Source organism: Patagioenas fasciata, chromosome 18, assembly GCF_037038585.1.
Source record: "Patagioenas fasciata isolate bPatFas1 chromosome 18, bPatFas1.hap1, whole genome shotgun sequence".
In the NCBI taxonomy this organism is placed as follows: domain Eukaryota; kingdom Metazoa; phylum Chordata; class Aves; order Columbiformes; family Columbidae; genus Patagioenas; species Patagioenas fasciata.
Genome location: NC_092537.1, coordinates 12,176,597 through 12,198,251, shown reverse-complemented (window position 1 = coordinate 12,198,251; position 21,655 = coordinate 12,176,597). Strand labels below are relative to the sequence as shown.

The following is a 21,655-nucleotide window of genomic DNA, read 5'->3' as shown; positions in this document are numbered from 1 at the left end:
TTTATTCAGAACAATGACTTTGGGCCAATGAGAAATCTGATTTTGGTATAGAAGCCCATAACCCCCAGATGTGGTCCATCCCAGATGGGGATGGCAGCCCGTGGGATGCCCCGTAACAGACCAGCCTGCCAGCTCAGCTCCTGGGACCTGGTTCTCAGCCCCACGACCGAGCCTCTTCCACGGTGCCCGTCACGGGGAGCACCAGTTTGTAACAGCCCGTGGTGGGCTCCTTCCCCGTGTCCTGCAGGGAATCTGTTGAGGAACCGCGCAAGAAACACGAGGAGCAGCTCCTGCACGTGATGTGGCTGAAAGAGCGAGAGATGGATGTGCTGACCGGCACTATTTCACACACCAGGTACCGACAGCCCGTGTCGTGTCCCCATGTTGATCGCTGGCCGCGGTGTTCCCTGACCTCCGGGGAACCAGGCCCGGAGCACAGGAGGAACAGGGGCCATCCTCTCTCCCACCCGCTGCCCCCAGGGATGCTGAGCTGTTGTGTAGTGTCTGTCTGTGCTCCCCAAAGCAGCAGCTGCATCTTCCTACTGCTCTGCTCTGATCCCGAGAGGTTCGGGGCAGGGCTGCCCGGCACATGGCCCGGCACACGTCCTCCTCTCCTTCGCAGTGATCCTTCCCCTGCGGGTCTTGCTCAGACTGCGAGGTTCTGGGCTCTGGAGGAGCATGGGGAGGGGTCCCCTTCATGGGGGACCACGGCACGAGGGAGGCTTTGGGAAAACATGGAAAAGAAGCTGAGATTTTAGTTGATACTGGAACGTTTGATTTGGTTTTGAATCAGGCATTGATACCATTAGATGAAGATTTTGTACCTGTGGTGGGAGCTACTGGCCAAGAAGACAAAGCTTTCTGCAACAGCCAATCCAATAGAAACTGGAGAAACAAATTGGAATTCCTAAGTTCTTATCTAAGCCCGGGTCTCCAAAACCGTTACGGAGACGAGACTTAGGAAAACAGTTGCAAGCAATAATAACATACAAACAAGGTGAAGTGACAAAATGGAATTCCTAAGTTCTTATCTACGCCTGGGTCTCCAAAACCGTTACGGAGACGAGACTTAGGAAAACAATTGCAAGCAATAATAACATTCAAACAAAGTGAAGTGACATTCAAGATAAAAGAGCAGCCACAGAAACCAAAGAAGACCGTATGCAATGCACTGCAAGTTTGCTAAATTTGGTGAGATGCAGTGGGTATCGAGCTTCCCAACAGAGAACCCAGCTGATCCAGCACCAAGTGACTTATCTGGGATTCGAGATCTCCGGAGGGCACCAGAGCTGGGGATGGAGCGACAAGAAGCTGTTTGCCGGACACCAGAACCTGCAGCGGTAAAAGAGCTCCGGGCGTTTCTTAGAATGACACGTTGGTGCAGACTTTGAGTTTATAATTATGGAATTTGAGTAAAGCCTTTCTATGAACCGTGAAACAAAAGGACTTCCAAGTTGAATTGGACAAGAGAAGCATCTGAGGGCATCTGCACAACTAAACAAAGAACCTGGGTCTCCCAGATATCACCAAGACATTGGAGTTATGCTCACACAAAAGGCAAAGCGTTGCTCTGCGTGTTCTGGCACAGCAATTAAGAGCTCAGAACCGAGCGGCTGCTGCTTCCCTAAGCAATCAGATGCAGTGAGCCAAGGCTGGCCTGGATGTCGTGGAGCTGTGGCAGCTCTTGGACTCGCTGTACAGGAAGCTCCTGAGTTCACCGTGGGACAGAAAACGACTGTGTAAGTGTCCCATACAGTCCCAACCGTACTGGAACAAAAAGGCACCCATGGGTTATCTCCCTCGAGATTCCTGAATACCAGGCGGTACTGGTGGAACTGGATGATGTGAATGTTGTCGTTACCAACACTGTCACTGCAGCCCCTTTCCTCAGTGGGTCTGTTTCAGAGCCTGTGGTCCAGGATTGCTTGGAAACAATGGGAGCTGTTTCCTCCAGCAGACGGGATTTAATGGAACAGGCGCTGGAAGACGCCGAAGACTCCTGGTTCACTGATGGAAGCAGCTTTGTAAAGCAAGGAGTAGATAGAGCGGGGGATGCCCTAACAACTACCCACGAGGTAATCGAAGGCAAACCTTTGTCTCCTGGGACTTCTGCCCGGACAGCTGCACGTACACGAGCTTTAAAATTATCCAACGAGAAGAAGATTAATATCTGGACAGATTCCAAGTGTGCTTTGGGAGTGGTGCGTGCCCATGGAGCATTTGAGAAGGGCCACATTTATTAACAGCACAAGGAGAAGAGATTAAATGTGATACTCCAGTTGTTGGAAGCTGTGCTGTTACTAGGAAAGTTGTCACCATGCATTTCAAGGAGCATCAAGAAGGAGACACTGATCAGGAAACTGGAAATAAATTGGCAGCTCATACTGCGAGATGAGCTGCTGGGAAGAGAGAAATGAGAGGGATGTCTCTGAGCCCGGACGGCTGTCTCCTCGAACCCACATCAGTAAACTCTGCCTTCTCGGGTTGGCCAGAAGCATTCCCCTGCTCAACTAGTAAAGCTAGAACAGTAACTAAAGCTTTGTAAAATGAGACCGTACCCCGATTGGGGGTACCCGCTGTGATGTCCTCTGCTAGGGGGCCCCCTTTTGTTGCACAGGTAGTGCTGCAAGTCAGTAAAGCATTAGAGATCGATTGGCAGTTGCAGACTCCCTGCAAGCCTTAAGCAAGTGAGCAGGTAGAAAAGAAAATGAATCATTTAATGGAACAGCAGATAAACAGCATTTGCCAGGACACTAACTGGAAGTAGAATCAAGCACGGCTCACCAGAGGAGACGGCGTGAACAGCCCCGCCAGGAGCTGCTCAACCACCCTGTGGCACCGCTGACCGCAGCCCAGGACCTCGGTGCCCCGACCGCGGGTCTTTCCAGCACCCTGGGTGAGGCTTCCACGCGCTGCAGGTGGGAAGGGACTTGCGGGGGGACAGCTGCGCTTGTACCTTTGTCTCCAGAGGCTTGGGATGGTCAGGGGGCTGGTTTAGTGCCCCTGTATATAAACCTCAGGTATGAGTTGGCCTCTGCATCCTCTGCAGGGGCTCAGCGGAGCTCTCTGAGCCAGGGCAGTGCCCGGAGGGGGCAGGAGGGGAGAGGCAGGTGAGTTAAAGCCCGTTTGCCCTGGCTTTGTGGTGTCCCCGTCCTGTGCCGTCAGGTCCCTGCTGGCTCTTTCCCCAGACAGGGACGCTCTTGGAGGCTTCCCCTGCGGGTCTTGCTCAGACTGCGAGGGTCTGGGCTCTGGAGGAGCATGGGGAGGGGTCCCCTTCATGGGGGACATGGCAGGAGGGAGGCTTTGGGATGCTTCTCTTGTTGGTGAGTGACACCCTGGACTGTCACCCTGTTTCTGTGGCCCTGCCTGGGATCATTCCCACGCATCCTTCCTCTCTTCTCAGGGGGATGATGACTTAGAAAAGGAGAAGATCCTCTTGGCGTCCCTGAAGAAAGCGCCATACACCACTTCACGTCTGTCAGCATCCCGTCCGTCCTTTTGCGCTTCTCCGCACCACGATTTCTCCGAGGTTACGCAGTTATTTCTGGCGATCCCGAGGAAAGTGCCCTACTGCGCTTCACCTCTCCCAGCGTCCCGGCCGTCCTCCCTGCTCCTGACCACCATTTCTGAGAGGCTTTCTTAGAGCAATGGGTTTAAAAGCCCAAGTCTCTTTTGCCTTGTGTTCCCCCTCCATGAGAGACCCCCAGTCTGGCCTGTTTCTCTGCTGTACCTTTTAAGTTGTTTTTTATCTCATAATTAAAGTATTTTTTAAAGCGCAAACCTCTGAGACTCTGATACCGGAAACCTGGTGCCAAGAACATTTCTGTGACAGTTTGTGCATGTGAATCCGCGTGTGGCACTGCTTTGCTGATGGAGCTGGGAAGGAAATACTCGTCCTTCTCTGGAGCCAAAAACCACACGCGGTGGTTGGAGAAACTGCCAGTTTGACCTGGTAGGATGGAGCCAGAATTTGAGGGCAGAAATCAGTTGCCCCAGGTCCTTGGGCCTGGAGATTGTTCCGCGATGTTCTTCTGGTTTTTAAAGGCCGTCTTCCAGAAAACAACAATCCCAAGTGAAGTGCCCAGGCTGTTTTTCCCTCTCCACGCATTTCCCTGTGTGATCTGCTCTGTGACCCCGCGTGAGCAGGGGTTGGACTGGGGGATCTGCAGAGGTCCCTTCAGCCCCACCAGGCTGGGATTCTGTGACTCTGCACTGCGGTTCCCCAGCACCCCCAGGATGTTCCACAGCCCACGGGCAACCGCAGCTTTTCCTTTGTGGGCCGATTTCTCAAAAACCCCTGGCTCTTGTGCTGGGCTTCACCTCCCGTCCGGGTACCCCGGGGTGAGAGTGGGGCCTCTCCGGTGCCTTCCGCGGGCTCTGCCCGGTCGGAGCAGCAAGGCCGGCGATGGGGAGGGGTTCCCGGGGAGGGCAGAGCCCGTCCCGCGGGGCTGTGGGGACGTTTCTAGGCAGGCTCCGCGCTAAACAGCCCCGTTGCCGCGGCAGGGGGGCATTCCCAGCCCGGCGCTGCGGTAGACAGACCCGTTGCTACGGCTGCGGGGCCTTGCAGACCGGACTCCGCGCGGCGCAGCCCCCGTCGCTATGGGAACGGGGCCCTTCCAGTGCGGGCGGCGCGCAGCATGGCGGTGCCCCTGCTGAGTGCCGCGCTGAGCGGCGTCCGGAGCGGGCGGGCGTTCGGCACGGCCGGTGAGTCCCGGGCCGGGGAGCCCCGGTTCCCCTGCGCGGGCAGCGGGAGCCGCTTGCGGCGTGGCGGGGAGAGCGCTCGGGCGGCTGAATTGCTGGCGTGGCCGGCTCGGGGAGGCGGGGGTGGCTCCGGCTCTTCCCGGGCTCTCTCGGCCTCGTCTCTTGCGCTCTGGAGAAAGCGGGAACTCTCTGGAAACGAAGAGATGGACTGAAAGGCAGAGGCAATGCTACTGTTCGGCGGCATTCTTTATTTCATCAGCGCTGGGCAGCACTGGGGATCCTCCGGCTTCAGTTATAATTGTTAGTTATAATTGCCTTGTTTCTTACTGGCAACGCATCATACGTATAAACTAAGCTCTCTGGTTCTAATCAATGCGTTACTGAATCTTCTGTCTCCCTCTTGTCATGCAGAAGGATCTAAAAGTTGAAAATAGCCCTTCTTTTTGCAGGTGCTCAAAAAGCGTTTACCGTGTCATTGGTTAACGATGGGTGCGTCTTTTGTAAGTGAGTCACGGTGTACATGAGTTGAGCAGCTTCTCTCCACTCTCCATTCCCAGCTGCGCTCTCACGCGGGCAGCCCCGCTGGGGCCGATGCCCGGCGAGGATATTGATGTCAGCAACTTAGAAGCACTGGAAAAATCCCACAGTTTTGGTCGGTCCTTGAGGCTGGCGGAGAAGGAGCAGGAAGCCGCGCTGGGGCGGACGGCCCAGCAGCACAGCAGCCTGGAGCAGGAATGTGCAGAGAGCTGGAGAAGCTGGGAGAATTTTTGACGAGCCTTCGTTTTCCACCTCTGTTTCACAGACTCTGGGGTGCTGTGGGGAAGTAGTTGCCTGCCAGAGTGCTGCAAGAAAAGAGAATCACCTCAGCTCTTGTGCTCGTATTGTTTCCAGCCGCAGCCTCAAGATGCAAACCTTTGGCACGTTTGACTTGTACAGAAAGCACGAGGACGCCAGGACCCCAGCAGGGTTGGCGTTTTTGCAGTGGCAGTGGGACAGCTCCGTTACCTGGGTCTTCCGTCAGCTTCTCAGTAAGAAATGGCCCATGCGGGGGGCTGGGGGAGCCGTGATGCGGCGCTGGGGTGAGGCACAGGGCCGGTGAACGAGCTGTGCCTGTGGGCTTCTGCTTGGTCTGAGGAAACCACCTCTTAAAATGCCATTTTGAATGAGCATTTTCAAATAACACCAAGAGCCTTCACCAGGGCGTGCTCGACCAGCCCTGGTGGTTGTGGGGGGGCCCTTGTTAGTGATGGGGGACCTTGGGGTTCAGATCTGCGCCGTCTCGCTGACGCTCTCTGTCACCCCTTTACAGATACTGTCCCCTGTCACTTGTGCCCCTCACCCATTTGGTCACTGGCCGTGGTGGGATCACTGTGGTGATGGAATCACTTTGGTCATTCGAATATGTTTTGGTGACTGATCACTTTCGGCACTAGGATGTTTATATACATTAGATATATATTTTTAAAAAATGAGGGGAGAAAAGGCCATCTAGAGGCTCTCAAGGGCCAGTGCCCTCCCCAGCAGTGTGTGCTCCCCCACCCTAGAAATAATACCTTGAAAATTCTTCCAGTGCGATTCTCAGGGGAGCCCCCGCTCCCAACGCCCTGGCCCTGGACCCCCCCTGACGCCCCCACCTCCACCAACCCCGTCTGATCTCTGGCCGTCCATGGTGGCCGTAGCTTTCAGAGGGGGCAGGGGGTGGTGGAGGCCATGGGCGGTGGGTGAGGAGGGGGCAGCCAGGCAGGCTGGGGGTTGTGGGGCAAGGAAGCCCAGAAGGGGCTGAAGCTCCCACGGGCACAGGCCATGGAGGCGATGGGGCTGCTGCTGCTCTGCCGGCTCTCAAGGGTTTGCAGCTTGGAGAACGTGGCCAGAGCGTTGGGGACGTTGGGCGGCGTGGCCGGCGTGTTGGGTCTGGGTGGCGCCCGCAGAACATGGGGGCTGCCTGGGGAGGATCTCCAGCCCAGGCAGGGCCAGGTCGGGCTGCGAAGGACATTTTGGACATCCAGGGTGCTCAAAGCACTGGGGTGCAGTGGGTTTGGGGAGGGGACAGCTGCCCCGTGCAGGGAGCGGTAGGGACGGGGTGATGCAATGAGGACCAGCACGATGGGTGGGGAGGGTTTTGGGGTCCCACAGGAGCCTCTTCACCCAGCTCCCTGTGCCCCTGCTCCGCTTCGCACCCCATTAGGGCACAGAAAGTCAGGCAGGGCCCCCCGGGACACGAGGCACTGGCCGGGCCCCACATGGTTCCCGGTACGGGCCCTGCTTTCTGTGTGCTGAACTGAATTTAGTGCTCTCCCCACCGTCCTTCAGGACAGACCCGGCCCTTTTTGAGGCCAATCTTGCCAAAAACCCCAGGAGCTCAGTGTGAAAGTGAGAAGTTAAATGATTCCTCACACCACCATTCAACACAAGAACTGGAGGTTTTTGATACCTGCTTTCTTGTAGGTGTCCTACTGAGCACCAGCAAAAAGCCAAGAGTGTTGCTCAGCAGCACCAACCACATCTGCCAGGAATTAGTCTTCAGAATTAACCAGGAGTAGCAGAAGGCAATCACCAGCCCCACAGACAGCAAAGGAGAAGTCTGCAAGATCCCCTAAGGCTGGAATAGACTGTTGGCATCTGCTCTCCACGGCAAAACCGGAGGAGAGCGTAGAGGGAAAAGAAATGAAAGTCAGTGACAGTGAAAAATGGGTGGCGAAACACAGGAGGTGGCTGACACAAAAAGACCCTCCCAGGAGCAAGCCATGACTTCTGGACCCAGCATCTCTGGCCCGGGATGAAGGCTTGCCCATTGCAGTGCGGCCACTTGGTGTGGAAAAATGGGGTTTGAGAGGGGCTCTTGCCCCCCAGTGTCTTGCTCTGCCTGGAGATCTCTCTGCAGAGGCCCCTGGACAGGACGCCTCTTCCTCAGTCAGCGCTGGCAAAAACCATCTGGGGACACGCTCCATCCTCCGGAACTCTTCCTCGTGTGACTCGCAGCTCACATGTGACAGCGCTGCTCGAAACTTGGCCGTCTCTAAGAACCGGCTTGCTTTGGGATGTGGGCTTCACTCTCAGAGGAATCAGGGCAGCCCTGCTTTCTGTGTTGTGGTCTCCCTTTCAGCTATGGAGCAACTTCAGTTCACAGCGCAAAAGGATCTTGCAATGCTGTGTAGATAGCAGCACCGTTTCTGAAGCCTCAGAGGAGATGTCAGAGCCATCAGGCTGAGGGACGGGAATCCCAGCAAAAGATTGCCCGTGTTTCAAAAGGGAGGCAGCCGTGCCCGCTGGAGAACCTCTCTCACAGCTCCATCCCCAGCAAAGAGCTGTCTCTAGAGCAGTTTGTGCTGCTTACAGGCAAGATCACCTTTACATTTAAACCGCCTTCTTGCACAGAGGACAGGAAACATACTCTGGTTTATTTCTTTATAGCTGAAAAGGCCAGGACAGTGTTCATGAGGGAGCAAGCGATGAGCACATTTCCTGGTCAGCAGCCGCTGGCTCATGCCAATGGTCAAGAGAGGCAGAAGAAATCCCTTCAGAACAGCTCCCTCTCCAAAGACATCCGTCTGCCTTGATCAACCGCAGGGAAAGGCATCCTAAACCAGGCACTTTGGCCTTGTTTTCAGCCCAGGTTCCCAGGTGCTGGTGCACTCGTGAGCCAGTCACTGCACATCTGCCACGAAGGGGAATCGCCTCCGAGGCCACTGTGCCGTGGGGAAAGGAAAGGATTAAACGTCAGGAGAGCTTGATTGAGTACACAACACGGATAAAGCCACTCTCTCTGCAATTAAAACTGAGGGTATTTAATTCAGTAAAGTGAGATTTCATTCCCCATGACTTGTCTGAATGTATTTTGAATCTGGGCACGGGCTGCAGTGACCTGCCCCAAAATATGAGGTGTCACCAGCTACAATGTAGGTGGTGAAGTGGGAAAGGCAGGAGGGACCCTCAGCACCTCCCATCCCGTGGATAACTTCATCACAATGACCAGGGCGGCGCCCGCTGGCTCCTGGGGCGGCTGTTGCCAGGCAACAGAGACACTATATTGTCCCCTGTCACCTGTGCCCCGTGCCCATTTGGTCACTGGCCGTGGTGGGATCACTTGCCGTGGTGGGATCACTGTGGTGGTGGACTCATTTTGGCAGTTGGATCGCTTTTGGTAGTGGAATCGCTATTGGTGGTTGCATCACTTTTGGTGGTGAGATCACTTCTGGTGGTTGAACCGCTTTTGGTGGTGGAACCGCTTTTGGTGGTTGAACCGCTTTTGGTGGTTTGATCACTTTCGGCACTTGGATTGCTTTGGTGACTGGATCACTTCCATCGCTCGGATTGCTTTCGGAACTTGGATCTGTTTTGGTGACTGATCGCTTTCTGTGGCAAGAAGGAGCAGGAGAAAGGCTGCTGTCTGTCCATCCCTCCAAGATCACCTCCGGACAGAAAAGCTCCTGTCTCCCTACTTCGGGTTTAGTGTTTTCAGGCAGAACAGCAGCGATGGCCACACGCAGTCTGTTGGAGATGCTGGACGCTGCCATCGGGACACCCCAAGTTGGGGTTGTGGATTTGGTGGCACTGCACAAGCTGCTGAAAGCCATGATCATCGGGCAGCCGGACCAGCAGGAGCTGTCCGTCCTGGAGCCAGGGCAGAGCCCGACCCCCAGCTTAGGGAAGGACAAGGTCACGAAGGAACAGCCTGGCCAGGAAGAGAAGGAGAGAGACATCTACAAGGTAGAACCTCTTGCTGGTCCCTGGGTGCTCCCCCACGAGACGCCCCCTCCTCTGGGCTCCGCGCTGCCCTCGTGCCGCCCTCAGCTCAAGGGCTGGGTTAAGCCCGAGCTCCCGCAGCAGAGCACAGCGGGGTCCAGGTCCCCGGGGCCCCTCCCCTGGGCTCACCCCAACACCCGCTCTCCCAGAAAAGGGCTTCGCTTCAGGATCTCTGGGAGGAGATCAACAAGTTTAAGGAGGCGCAGTCCGGCCTGGCAGAAGACATGCGGGAGATGCAGAAGGCGCATGTTGGCCTGGCAGAAGACATGCGGGAGATGCAGGAGGCCATGCAGAAGGTGCACTCTGGCATGGCGGTGGACATGCGGGAGATGCAGGAGGCCATGCAGAAGGCGCACTCTGGCATGGCCCAGGACATGCGGGAGATGCAGGAGGCCATGCAGAAGGCGCACTCTGATATGGCAGAGGACATGCGGGAGATGAAGGACGCACATTCCGGCCTGGCAGAGGACATGCATGCCCTGCAGGAGGCACATTCCGGCCTTGCAGAGGACATCCAGGAGATACAGGAGACCCTTGGCCTGGTGAGCATCCCCTGGTGCCCCAGGTGGGAGCTGGGCCCTCGTCCCTCCCTGCTCCTGCTGCTCTGTCACACTGTGCCCCTGCCCCACAGCCACTGGTGTCACCAGCATGGAGGGCAGCAGGAGCAAAGAGTGGGAAGGGTGTCCCAAGAGTTGCTAAGGCACTTTTGAACTAGAGAGCCCAAAAACAGAACCATGGGACGGGAAGGAGGGGAAATAAAGCTCTGCTCGTGGAATTCACCTGCAGCCCCCGGCCACAACCCTGCCCAGCGTCCCTCTGTCTACTGCCCCAGTTCATTTGGGGATTCTCTTTAAATCCCATACCCACATCTGAACGGGTGTCCCTGTCCTCGCCCAGCTCTAGGGGAAGCCCCAGGACGCTGCCGGGCTGCGCAGGGACAGGAGGTGGCTGCGTCCTCTGCTCCCTCGGGGACACCAGCCCTCCTGCCTTGGGGCACAGCCTGTGGGTTGGGGGTGCTGGGCAGTGATGCTGGGGGTCCCATCCCTGGGGATTCCATCTTCCAGGTTCCATGGCCGGGCTGACCCCGTGATGCCTTTGCATTTGGGCTCTCATGTTGAACACGGGTTTGTCCCCGTGAGATGGTGGTTTGGGGACAGGGACTGGGGACATGGCGGGGGGTTCTGGGGTCTGTCCTCACGGCTGCCCAGCTGCCAGTAACCCTGCTGCCCTTTGCCTCTTCTTCCCAGGAGGGCGCTGGGGGCCAGTCTGCCCCCGCCGAGCCCACCCAGGTGGCCACGGACAGCCAGACCAGGAAGAGCTCAGCACTGGGGCCGAAGGGACGTGGGACACAGCCTGGGATGGAGACCAGCAAGGGGACTGCAGGGTCTGGGTCCCCGGGGATGCAAGCAGGGACACAGGGGGAACCAGTGACCCCTGTGAAGTTGTCAGGCACTCCCTCTGACCACATGAGGTCTACTGATGCCGGTGTCACCAGCCCGGGGATGCAGCCAGGATCCCTGGGCACCCAGGCCAGGACCTCGGGGATGCAGCTAGGGTCACAGGGCACCCAGGCCACCACCCACCTGGGGACACAGCCAGGGGCCCCTGACACCCAGGCCAGCACCTTGGGGAAACAGCCAGGATCACCTGGGACCCACACCACCACCCCTGGGGTGCAGCCTGGGTCCTCCAGCTCCCAAGCCACCATCCCAGGGGATGCCGAAGAGCGGGCCATGCCCTGGGGCTCCTCAGGCTCCACCATCATCTCCAGCTATGAGTCGGAGATGCGGGAGGTTCTCTCCCAGGTTGGGCAGCTTGGCAACGTCTGCACTGGTCTGAAGGAGGAGGTGGAGCAGCTGAAATCTGCAAAAGCAGAACGCGCGGATCTTGAGAACGTGCGCCGGCTCTTCCCGGAGGGAGGTGAGAGCACGGGGGGGCTGGCGGGGGTTGTTTGGTGTGGGGACACCCTGGCTCAGGGGCTCGTCATGCTCAGAGCCTGGCCCCAAGGCTGAGACCCCCTCACCGACAGCACATCCCCTTGCACCATGTCCCTCTAGGCCGGCAGAGCATCACCAGCATCCTGGCCGACCTCAAGTGCCAGATGTCGTTCCTGCAAGACATGGCCAGGGCCCTCCACGGGCAGGAGGAGAAGGTGAGCCGGCAGCAGTCCCTGAGGGGCTGCGGGAATGCCAGTTTGGGCAGGGAGGGGGCAGCGGAAGGGTCCCCGTGCCGGAATGACACAGGGGGCTGTGCCCTCACTGCCCCCACTGCCATTCGCAGATCAGCAAGGTGGAGGATGCTCCCAGAAAGATGAGGGGGGCTGGAGCCGGCCGGAAAGCAGACGGCAGCGCCCAGATGACCCAACAGCCACGGTAAAAGGATGGGAGAGGGTTTCCTACCCCGCAGGGCTGTGAGGGAGCCTGGGGTCTGGGAGCATCCCATTATTGGGGGCGACAAACACCCCCACAAAGGCTAAGCCTGCCCCTGCCCCCGTCTCGCTGGCCAGGCCCAAGGGACAGAAGGTCAAGGCAGAGCGCAAGGAGTTGGGGAAGCAGCAGGAGCCGACTCAGGCCCAGCTGGAGCAGTTTGCGGCCGAGTATGTGAATAAATTGGTGATGGAGACAGCACAGCAGCTGCAGGCAGAGGTGAGGCCCGGGGGGGCAGCGCTCCCAGCCCCCGCTGGCTCGGGGGGAGTCCTGGCGGGGTCCCGGCCTCGTCCCCTGGCTGGATGGGGCCATGGAACCTCCACAGCACCTGGGCTTGTGGGCCGCATCCAGCCCGGCTCAGAGCTGATTCCTCCTCCCCTGCCAGCAGGTGGACGAGCCGAGAGCGATGGCGCAGAGCGGGGGACACGAGCAGGCAGGGTGCCACGTCTGCAGCCCGGACACCATGGTGCTGCTAGGGAAGCTTCTCCAGCGCTGCGAGAAGCTCGAGGAGCAGGTGGCGTCCCTGGCCCAGAAGGCGGGCGGCAAGGTGGAGAGTTACCCGAAGTGGAGGAGACAGGTAAGGAGATGCAGTGTAGGGGGCTTGAACTGCCAGGACCCCCAGGCATTTCTGCTTTGCTGTAACGCGGGGGAGCCCCTGGCTGCCCCCCTAATTGGCTTGTGGGAGTCAGCAGCATGGAAGGGAATTAAAGCCTTGGAGAAAATGTTCTGCTTGCACTGAAAGCCCGTGGCCACCAGCCAAAAACCCTGGGTCTATCCCTGCGGGGCAGCCACCCCCATTGCTCAGCCCCGCCTTGTCCTCTTAGTCCCTGCAGCAGGACGAGCAGCTCAAGTGCCTCCAGGCCAGCATCATGCAGCTCCAAAAGGACTATGAGAAGTTCAGCTTGGGCCTTGCAAACCTCCAGCAGGATCGCCAGCAGCAGCAGAATGACATCAAGGTGAGTGTCTGTAACCTGCAGGCAGAGCCCAGGCTGGGACCCCAAGGGATCTGTCCCCCTGCCACCCTGCTCGCAGCCCTGCACAGCTTCCCGGTGCCTTTCCTGGAGGTTTCTGATGGGGTGGGGAGGCAGGGGGTGCTCGACTGGCCGGGGGGCAGCTCCGACCCTACCGTGGCATCACGGGCTGCTGTCTGTCTTGGAAGGCTCTGTCCCAGGCCCTGGGGAGGCTCAAGAAGCAGAAAGCAGACAGGGAGGAGCTGCAGCTGCTGGGAATCGATGAGGTACGGGCTCGAGGGTCGCTGGTGCCAGCCAAGGGTGTCCCAGGCAGGGTGACAGACACCCCTTGTCCCTTGGATGCTGGCTGGCAGAACCAGCCAGGGGGAGGGAGGATTTCCAGCCGGCTGCGGGTCCTTTGCCAGGTCCCTCTGTGATCCTGAGTCCCTTCGGCTGGTGGGACCAACCCCACGGGGGTGATGGGGTGAACAGGGCCACGCAGCCGCTTCTCCCTCTCCTGTTGTCCCTCCATCCTGTCTTCAACCACTCTCCTGCCTTTCCCTGTTGCTAGAAAGCAGACAAAGCCGCCCTGGCTGACAAAGTCAGTCGCAGCCAGTTTGAGGCGTACGAGGAGCGGCTGAACAAGGCGATGGAGGAGGTGACGAGCCGGGTGACAGGCCAGGAGGAGAGCTGGCATCGGTTCCAGAAAGAGCTGCAGAGACAGATGGACTGCAAGGTGAGGGCTCGTCCCCTCCACGCAGAACTGGCATCTTGGTGGCTTGGCAGCCTGAGGCAGCATCCTTGTGAGGGTGCCCCTTCCCGGCTGTCCCCCTGGGGACCGCCATGTCCCATCCTGGGGTAGATGGCTGAGGATGTCACTTGTCCACAGCTGGACCGCCGGGAGCTGGGGGCGTTCCGGGAGCAGCAGGAGGAGCGTTGGAAGAGCCTCAGCAGGCAGCAGCTCCAGGAGAAGGCGCTGCAGCCAGAGCGTGATGATGCTGCTGGGACTAGGAAGTGAGTGCGATGGGGACAGCGGTGGCTTTGGCAGTGCCGGCCCTGTTCCTGCTGGCTGTCCCAGCTCGTGCCGCTGTGGTACCCTGGCGTGGGAGCCGAGTGGGCAGCGCCCCTGGGGATGCTGAGCAAGTGGCTGTGCCTTGTGCTCCTGCCAGCTGCAGCTTCCCAGCGACAGAGGCGGCACAATGAGGGGGCACATGTGGGAGGAACCATCCTGAACCAATCTTGGGGGGTGGGTGCAGAGGCTTTTTGTGGCAGGGGACGGTGTGCAGGTGGGGCTGTGCCCCCCAGGAGCTCCCCAGCCCTTTTCTCCCCTCTCCAGGCAGCTGCTGCCTGGTTTCCATTGCCTGTCCTGCGACCGGCCCGTCAACATGCTGGCGCCTGGACCGTGAGTAACTCCCCCCAAACAGGGAGCGCCCCCTGACCCCTTCCTGGAATCGAGTGACACATGGGGTGCCACCTGCCAGGCACTGAACACGCCGTGTCCTGTCCCACAGGGAGCGGACGGGCGAGTGCAGATACCCCACTGTTCCGCGGAGCTGCGGGGGCCCACACACCGTCAGGCCCCCACGCTTCCAGCCCCAACCGCCCTGCACCCCACGGCCGTCCCAAGCCAGTGCTCGCAGCCCCAACAAGGCAGAGATGATGGAGGTGAGGAAGGGGATGCTGAGCCTGCGGGGAGATCTGTGCCTCCGTTTCCCCAGGGAGAGCTGGCTGGGGGAGGGTTGCTGGGGGATGCGGAATGGGGCCCCGTGTTTGGGTCACACGCTCTCCCCTTCCCAGAAGGACGCGATGCAGCTGTCGGGCCAGGACGGCACTGATGGGAACCGGCAGGACGAGCAGCTCTCCATGGTGGGGGGCTCTCAGCTGCCCACAACGCCAAGGGCCACCCCAGGCACCTCGACCTTGAGGAGCCGGCCAGGTATGGCCCTGTCAGGGCACCGGGGGGCAGAGGACACCCTGCTGTCTGGGGGGACGGGTCTGTGCCCGCAGCTGGGCATGGTAGGATGGGGGTCTGGGATCTGGGCTGGGATGTGGGGGCAGCACTGGCTGCTGGGGCAGCCGCTCCTCATGGTGGAGCTGGAGGGAGCTGGGGGGACATGGGGTGTGGTGCTGGGCAGTGTGGGACAACAGCCTGTGTGCTTCAGGGTGGGGGCAGGACCCTGTTTGTGGGTGTCTGTGGCTGACCCTGCCCCTCGCCCCCAGGCACCCCCTCCTCGCTGCTAACGGCCGTGCTGCTGCACCAACCAGTCTCGTCTTCCAGACGCTTCACCCTGGCGCCGAGTCTGCTGCCGCCCATCCAGCCCCCCCGCAGTGAATCAACCCCCTGACAGCCGGGCAGGATGGGGGTCTCGGGCCCGGTCCCACCGCCCTGGGCGCTGAGCAGGCAGCAGCTGCAATAAATGGTGATGGGCAACCAAGCACTGGTGTGGTCTGAGTGGGGTTCCATGGGGCAGGATGGGAGAAAGCCCCACTGTGTTTGCTTTTTCAGGAGAAAAATAAGTGCTAAAAAGCCACTTTGGGGGTGCCCAGGTGGATCCAGTGGTATCCAGACCCCCCCCAGAGGGAGCATCCCCCAGCACCCCCAAGTCCTTCGCAGGGCTCCTCTCAGGCCCTCCATCCCCAGCTTGTGTTGATACCCGTGGTTGCCCGGGGCAGCTGCGTCTCCCAGGCGAGCTGGGTCCCGCCCCGGCCCGCCCCCGGCTCCTCGCAGTGTCCCTTCCCCCGGGCAACGCGGCTCTTCCCCGCAAACACCCGCCGGTGCCGGCCGGATGGAGCAGGCGGTGGAGCCGGTGCCCGGCGCCGAGCGGCTGTGCCGGTGCGCGGCGCGGGGGCTGGGGGTGCCGGCGGAGCGCTGGGAGCGCTGGGCAGGCGGGGAGGCGGCGGGGCCGCTGCTGCGGAGTTTCCTGGCGGGGACGGCGGGGCCGGCGCTGCTGCTCTGGCGGGGCCCGGCCGGGGAGCTGGAGCTGGGGCCGCCCCCGCTGCCCCCCGCCGCCCGCCGCAAGGCGCTGTTCTTCCTGCGGGCCCCCGGCGCCGGCCCCGGGGAGCTGCTCTGCGGGGACCTGCCCGCCGATGCCCTGCGGCACTTTGCCGCCCTCGTGGAGGAGGTGAGGATGAGGGGCCACGGGGGCAGGCTCAACATGAGGAGAAATTTGTTTGCTGGGAGATGGCAGAGCCTGGCCCAGGCTGCCCAGAGCGGGTGTGGAGTCTCCTTCTCTGAGACATTGAAACCCGCCTGGACCCACCTGTGTGATCTGCTCTGTGACCCTGCGTGAGCAGGGCTTGGACTGGGGGATCTGCAGAGATCCCTTCAACCTAACCAGGCTGGGATCCTGTGAGGCCTGGGCAGCCCCAGAGGTGCAGAGGGAGCCCTGGCACCCATGAGTACCGGGTGCCCCTCGCACATGGCAGCGGGGAAGGTGTCCCCTCCTACAGACAGGCTCCTTGGCCTCCCTCCCTTCTCTGCTGATGCACTTGTACCCTTAACTCTGCCCTTTGCAGTACCATGGACGGCTTTAGAACTCATATAAACCACCTGAATGCTGATCCACATCAGCTCTGTCTATCAGTGGGGTCCTTGTGGGACTGATGTACCCACAGGTGCTGGAGGGGACATCTGCAGGTCACCTGCTCCAAACCCCTGCTCAAGCAGGGCCATCCAGAGCCAGTTGCCCAGGGCCATGTCCAGGTAGCTCTTCAGTATCTCTAAGGATGGAGACTTCACAACCTCTTTGAGCAACCTGGGCCAGTGCTCGATTACTCTCATAGTGAAAAAGTGTTTTGTGATGTTCAGGAGCCTCCTGTAGCTCAGTGTCGGGTTATCTCAGGTGGGCTGATGTTTTCTTAAAGAGATCGTCAAGAGGTTCGAGTGCTTTTGCTTTGCTGTGTTATTAGCCTGAACTAGACAATGTTGTTTTGGTTTATTCCTGATGGCTCCTCACCTGGAGAAGTCTCAGGAATGAGGCTGTAATGGGAAAGCAGAGGAGCTGCTGGATTCGAGAAGCTCTGATCATGATGTTTGGTATATTAAGATGGTGACTGATAGATTGGATTCCCAAGAGCAGGCTGCCAGACTGATTATCCTGGTTTTGTGAGAAAAGACATTATTTATATGGGGAGCTTTTGTTTTGATGAGCCCCGTGGTCTTGCGAAGTCTGCACAAACAGTGGTTTTGCATCACGGCTGGCCAATAGCATTGCAAGCACTGTCTGCTATGGGTAGATGGTGAGGTGGAACACTTTGGCAGATCCTGTTAAATCCTGTTTTCTGGATGCCTTTGGGAGCCGGGATTGTGCGTCCCAGCTGCGTGTTTGCAGGCTTTGCTCTCCCCTGTGCAGACATGCAGTATTTCTGCAGGGAGCAGATTGTGCCTGGTTTTCATCCTATTTTCCTCTCAAGCTTCACTTGAAGGCAAAAGCAGCGGTGGTGCTGGGTCAGGCAGATGGGGTGGGTCTGCGTGAAGGTGAAAAAGGTCTTGAATTTCCTGGGGTTGGGGTCGTGTGTTGCTCTGCCCACACTTTGTCTTTATTCAGTGAGGGGTCACAGCTGGTGACCTTGTCCACTTGTTGCTTCACTCCTGCGGTGCCGAAGGGAACACACCTGCTCTGTGGGCTGGGGCTTCATCCTGAGTCCAGTTATCATTTTAACAGTCAGAAAGAAAATGAACGGCTATCATTTGCCTGGTTACAACATCACTGGCATTAGCAGTCCACATGCTTTAAGTAATAGAGACACATCTTGCTAATAATGCAGCTAAAACTGCTGAAGGTGAACTCGTCAGCACCTGCCCGTGTGTTCCCTGGGGTTGTGCTCCCCCTTCCCACGGCTCCCTGGGCACGAAGGTGGCTGGTCGGGTCTTCTTCGGGTCTACAGAGCCAGCCACAGTTCCAAAGAGTCTTCAGCATCCTGGGACAGCACCATGGAGGTGCTGAGCTGCTTTATTCCGTTTCAATTTTATGTCCATTTGCAGCTATTTTTATGCCTTTAGTCACCTCCCCCCCCTCCCCTACCCCCACCCCGAGTCCAGTAACACAAAGGGCTGTTGTTTGTCACTAGGGACAACCTGGCTTTGTTAGGCTGTTGCCACAGGCTGGTCCCAGTGCAGAGCCAGCCAGGATAGGTGACAGACACGGTGTTGCTGTCACAGCTCAAACAAGCCAAAAGCAGCTCAAATCTGGGCAAACCCCGACCAGCCCCACAACCCCATGCTGCCGGGTCAGTAAAAGTGCTGATAAAGGCAAAGCTCCTGTTTGGTGGGCTGCAGCTGGGACCTGGGGGACCCTCACCCCCAGTGTATCCCAGGGGGTACCAGCAGACCTTCCCTTGCAGCACACTGAGCTCAGCCCAGCCCTGGCAGGCTCAAAGGGCAGCCTGACGGCTGTGCCCATGGGCAGGGACATGGGGACCAAGCACCGGGGACAGTTGTGAGGGCAAGGGACAGCAGCCCATGGGGCCATCTCCAGTTGCGCGGGCTTGAAAGGCTGGGAGAGCCTGGGGATGGGGCTGCTCACTTTGTCTACTGGCTTCCACCCTCCTTGGCTGCTTGGATTTGGGGGAAAGGGTGTTCTGCTGTATAAAGTGGGCCTGTAGAGATGCCCATTCATCATCAGCTGCCTCTATTTCACATGGGAACTGCTTGAGACAGCAATGAATATGGGTCTCCAGGCTTGGCCAAGCACAGACCTCAGAGCCTGGTGGCCTGTCCGTCTCCTGCTGCACTTTTTTCTCCATTGGTCTTCCGTGACTCCCGCTGTAGGTGATCGTGCCCATCCTGACGAACAAGAAGAACCATCAGGGCTGGCCACAAGTGGTGTCACAAGACATCGTGCGTCATGTCCACAACCTCAAAAGTACCATTTTCACAGTTGTTGGCCAAGTAGACGGCAAGACCTTGCTGCCTCTCCCAGCTGGCTCAGAGGGAATTGAGGACATTGATCTGGAAAATGAGAAATCGTGAGTACCACCCCAAAATAACAGGTTCTGGAAGGTCCAGAGAAGCAGATGCGTTTGTACATCAAGTTGTCATCGTGTCTGGGCTGCGTGCGTGCCCCTGTGGAACCCCAGGAGATGTGTGGGTGCAGTGGAATGAATCACTCCTCAGACAGGACGTGGTGCGGGTGGGATTTTGTGAGAAGTTACTGCTTCCAAGGCAGTGGGGTGACCTGTCCTCAGCTTCCCAGCCCACTTGGTGGTGTTTCTTGCTGAATTAAGTGAGTTAATGACTGCAGGGATGTAGAATATTTTGAGGGAGAATGGTATGGGGAGAGAGAATCTTGCTGGATGTGTGAGTCTCCAGGTCAGATCCTGAACCTGAATGGATCTGATGTGACAATGACTGGCTGTGCAGAGAGGTGGCGACTGGCTCTTCATTTCCACCATTCACTTTATGAACAGTGTTGTTGCCCACACTGCTGCAGACATTCAGCCATTTTCTCCAGAGTGTAATTCCTATATTAAACCAGTGACAAAATCTTATGGGGTTTGATTGTTTTGTGGTTTTGAAATGTGAAACCCTGTAAAATCCAGCTGCCCACACGGCCATTGGAAGTAGATCCAACTGAGCAATGCACATCAACAAAGTTAATCACGTACTCTGTTTACTACAGCATGGAACGGATAGATAAATCTCTGGTGTATGCCATGGAGTCGGCCATCATAGACTGGAGCCACCAGATCCAGGAGGCGCTGAGGAAAGAGTCTTCAGAGCCTCTCCTGCAAGGCAGCAATCCGAACCCGAAGGTGGAGCTGGAGTTCTGGAAGAACAGGTACCCAGAGCAGCCTGGCCAGTGCATGGTGCCCTGTGGTGCTGGTTTTGTGTAGAGGGAGAGTGCTGGTGGTGGAGCTGCTAATTCCATGAGTTGAGAAGAACAGGCCACCTGGGGTTCATGTAGGCTTCAACTAAGGAAAATTGCTCCCGCACAGAAAATCATCATGATCTGCAAAGTGCCTGGGAGGTCACTGGGCAGCTGGCTGTGTTTTAACTTAGCCCCACCACAGGGGCTACACCTCAAGGGACTTTTTTCAGAAATGCCCTTTACAGAATCCCAGGCTGGTTGGGCTGAAGGGACCTCTGCAGATCCCCCAGTCCAAGCCCTGCTCACGCAGGGTCACAGAGCAGATCACACAGGTGGGTCCACGCGGGTTCGAGTGTCTCAGAGAAGGAGACTCCACACCCGCTCTGGGCACTCTTTCGTCACTGTTCACTAGGAGCCATCCACAGGAGTAATTGCTGATGGACACCTGCTGGGGGCTGTCTGGAAATGGTGCATCTCAGCTGGCTGCTGTTCATCTGTCAGGGCCAGAGGGGCTTTAGATGCTCAGGAGCCTGGGAGTGGTATTTCCTCCTGCCCTTTGAAAACCTTTGTGCTGTACTGGTTCAGGCTGACTCGGGGCAAAGCCCTGCTGGCTGGAGAGCTGTTGCTAATGCCTGCAGAAACACGATGGCTTTTTTTCAGCGATGTTCTGTCAGTAGCAGAGCTGCTGTCATGCTGAACTCAGCACTTTCTGTCCTGTAGGGTTTGTCTGTGCCTCATGCAGCTTTCTCCCATTTCCACAGTCCATGTGTAGCTGGAGGAAGCCCTGAATCAGGCCCAGGGGAAACAGATGATGTTGGGGGACAGCTGATGGCCCAGTGTAGGTGGGTAACATGGCCACCAGCATCCTGGTGTGCATCAAGAACAGTGTGGCCAGCAGGCCCAGGGCAATGACTGTCCCACTGTACTCAGCGCTGGGGAAGCCAAACCTCAAATCAGTTTTGGGCCCCTCAGGCCAAGAAAGACCTTGAGGTAGTGGAGTGAGTTGAGAGAAGGGAATAGAGCTGGTGAGGGGCTGGAGCACAAGTGTGATGGGAGTGGCTGAGGGACCTGGGGGGTTCAGCTGGAGAACAGGAGCTGAGGGGAGACCTTCTGATCTCTGAACTGCCTGAAAGGAGCTTGGAGCCAGGGGGGGTCGGGCTCTGCTCCCCAGGAACAAGCGCCAGGAGCAGAGGAAACGGCCTCAAGTTGCGCCAGGGGAGGCTGAGGTTGGATATTAGGAAACATTTCTTCCCAGAAGGGGTTGTGAAGCATTGGAACAGGCTGCCCAGGGCAGTGGTGGAGTCACCATTCCTGGAGGGGTTGAACAGTCACAGAGATGACATTCTCAGGGACATGGGGCAGTGGCAGGGGTTAGGTTATGGTTGGACTCGATGATCTTGAGGGTCTCTTCCAACCAACTGATTCTGTGATTCTGTGTCTCGGTTGCTGTAGGTGTGATGACCTGGAATGCATTTACAACCAGCTGACAACGAGGAAGGTCAGGAACATGATGGAGCTGCTGGAGAGAGTTGAGAGCAGCTACATCCCAGCCTTCAAAACCATGCTAATGGATGTTGAGGCAGGTGAGATGCTGGGGCAACTTTACCACAGTGCTGGCTTCTGGCCTTTCTTCATGGCCTGGTGTGGCTGATTTCAAGCCAAATCTTTCTAGTTTGTGAATTGAGACTGGGCTGCTTGTGCTTGAGTCTAGGCTTTTGTTTCCAGGCTGGGACAAGCTCCATCGCTGGTCTGTTGAGCCAGACTCTTGCCAAAGTTCAGGGTGAATGGGTTTGGGAATTTACTCTGCTGTAATAAAGTGTTTGCATTACTCTAACAGGACTCACCTCAACTTCCACCAGCTCCTCTGGTGTTATTATGCAGGAATGGGAGTTCAGACTAAGAGGACAGATCTTGTACCTAAGACTGCTTTGTTAGAGCGCTGCTTCTCAGACTTTGGCCACTGCAGCCTGAATTTCCTTGCTTTGCTTTGCTTAGGGGAGTTGAGCGCAGCCCAAGGAAATATTGC

General features: G+C 57.9%; 2 protein-coding genes across 11 annotated transcripts in view; both read left to right on the top strand.

The window, feature by feature from the left end:
• Positions 1 to 4,519: 4,519 nt before the first annotated feature.
• On the top strand, positions 4,520 to 15,255 carry LOC136109476 (uncharacterized). Of its 3 annotated transcripts, XM_071816514.1 has the most exons (16): positions 4,520 to 4,704; positions 5,151 to 9,408; positions 9,594 to 9,986; positions 10,692 to 11,364; positions 11,502 to 11,596; positions 11,725 to 11,816; positions 11,951 to 12,089; positions 12,256 to 12,447; positions 12,695 to 12,826; positions 13,030 to 13,107; positions 13,392 to 13,556; positions 13,710 to 13,834; positions 14,157 to 14,222; positions 14,332 to 14,485; positions 14,618 to 14,756; positions 15,041 to 15,255. In XM_071816514.1, the coding sequence occupies exons 2-16, from the start codon at positions 9,175 to 9,177 to the stop codon at positions 15,163 to 15,165; spliced, it is 2,802 nt and encodes a 933-aa protein (XP_071672615.1). In that variant the 5' UTR covers positions 4,520 to 4,704; positions 5,151 to 9,174; the 3' UTR covers positions 15,166 to 15,255. The 3 variants fall into 3 exon arrangements, with proteins under 3 accessions (XP_071672615.1, XP_071672616.1, XP_071672617.1); XM_071816515.1 differs by having other exon boundaries at positions 4,526 to 9,408; positions 14,621 to 14,756; XM_071816516.1 differs by lacking the exon at positions 13,030 to 13,107 and having other exon boundaries at positions 4,526 to 9,408.
• A 336-nt stretch (positions 15,256 to 15,591) lies between these two features.
• Positions 15,592 to 21,655, top strand: part of LOC136109475 (dynein axonemal heavy chain 9) — a 195,468-nt gene continuing 189,404 nt past the window's right edge. For 7 of the 8 annotated variants that reach the window (XM_071816503.1, XM_071816491.1, XM_071816495.1 and 4 more), the window contains exons 1-5: positions 15,592 to 15,942; positions 18,591 to 18,787; positions 19,441 to 19,599; positions 20,391 to 20,471; positions 21,082 to 21,212. In XM_071816503.1, coding sequence (XP_071672604.1) covers positions 15,607 to 15,942; positions 18,591 to 18,787; positions 19,441 to 19,599; positions 20,391 to 20,471; positions 21,082 to 21,212 — 904 coding nt within the window. In that variant the 5' untranslated portion in view covers positions 15,592 to 15,606. The remainder of the gene's footprint in view (positions 15,943 to 18,590; positions 18,788 to 19,440; positions 19,600 to 20,390; positions 20,472 to 21,081; positions 21,213 to 21,655) is intronic. The other variant, XM_071816490.1, reaches the window with a different exon arrangement.

Bases quoted from the DNA above. Each gene is read 5' to 3' on its own strand.
- LOC136109476 (XM_071816514.1), top strand. From the start codon at position 9,175: ATGGCCACACGCAGTCTGTTGGAGATGCTGGACGCTGCCATCGGGACA. The intron at 11,365-11,501 runs GTGAGAGCACGG...ATGTCCCTCTAG, and splicing joins CCGGCTCTTCCCGGAGGGAG to GCCGGCAGAGCATCACCAGC. The intron at 14,757-15,040 runs GTATGGCCCTGT...CCTCGCCCCCAG, and splicing joins GACCTTGAGGAGCCGGCCAG to GCACCCCCTCCTCGCTGCTA.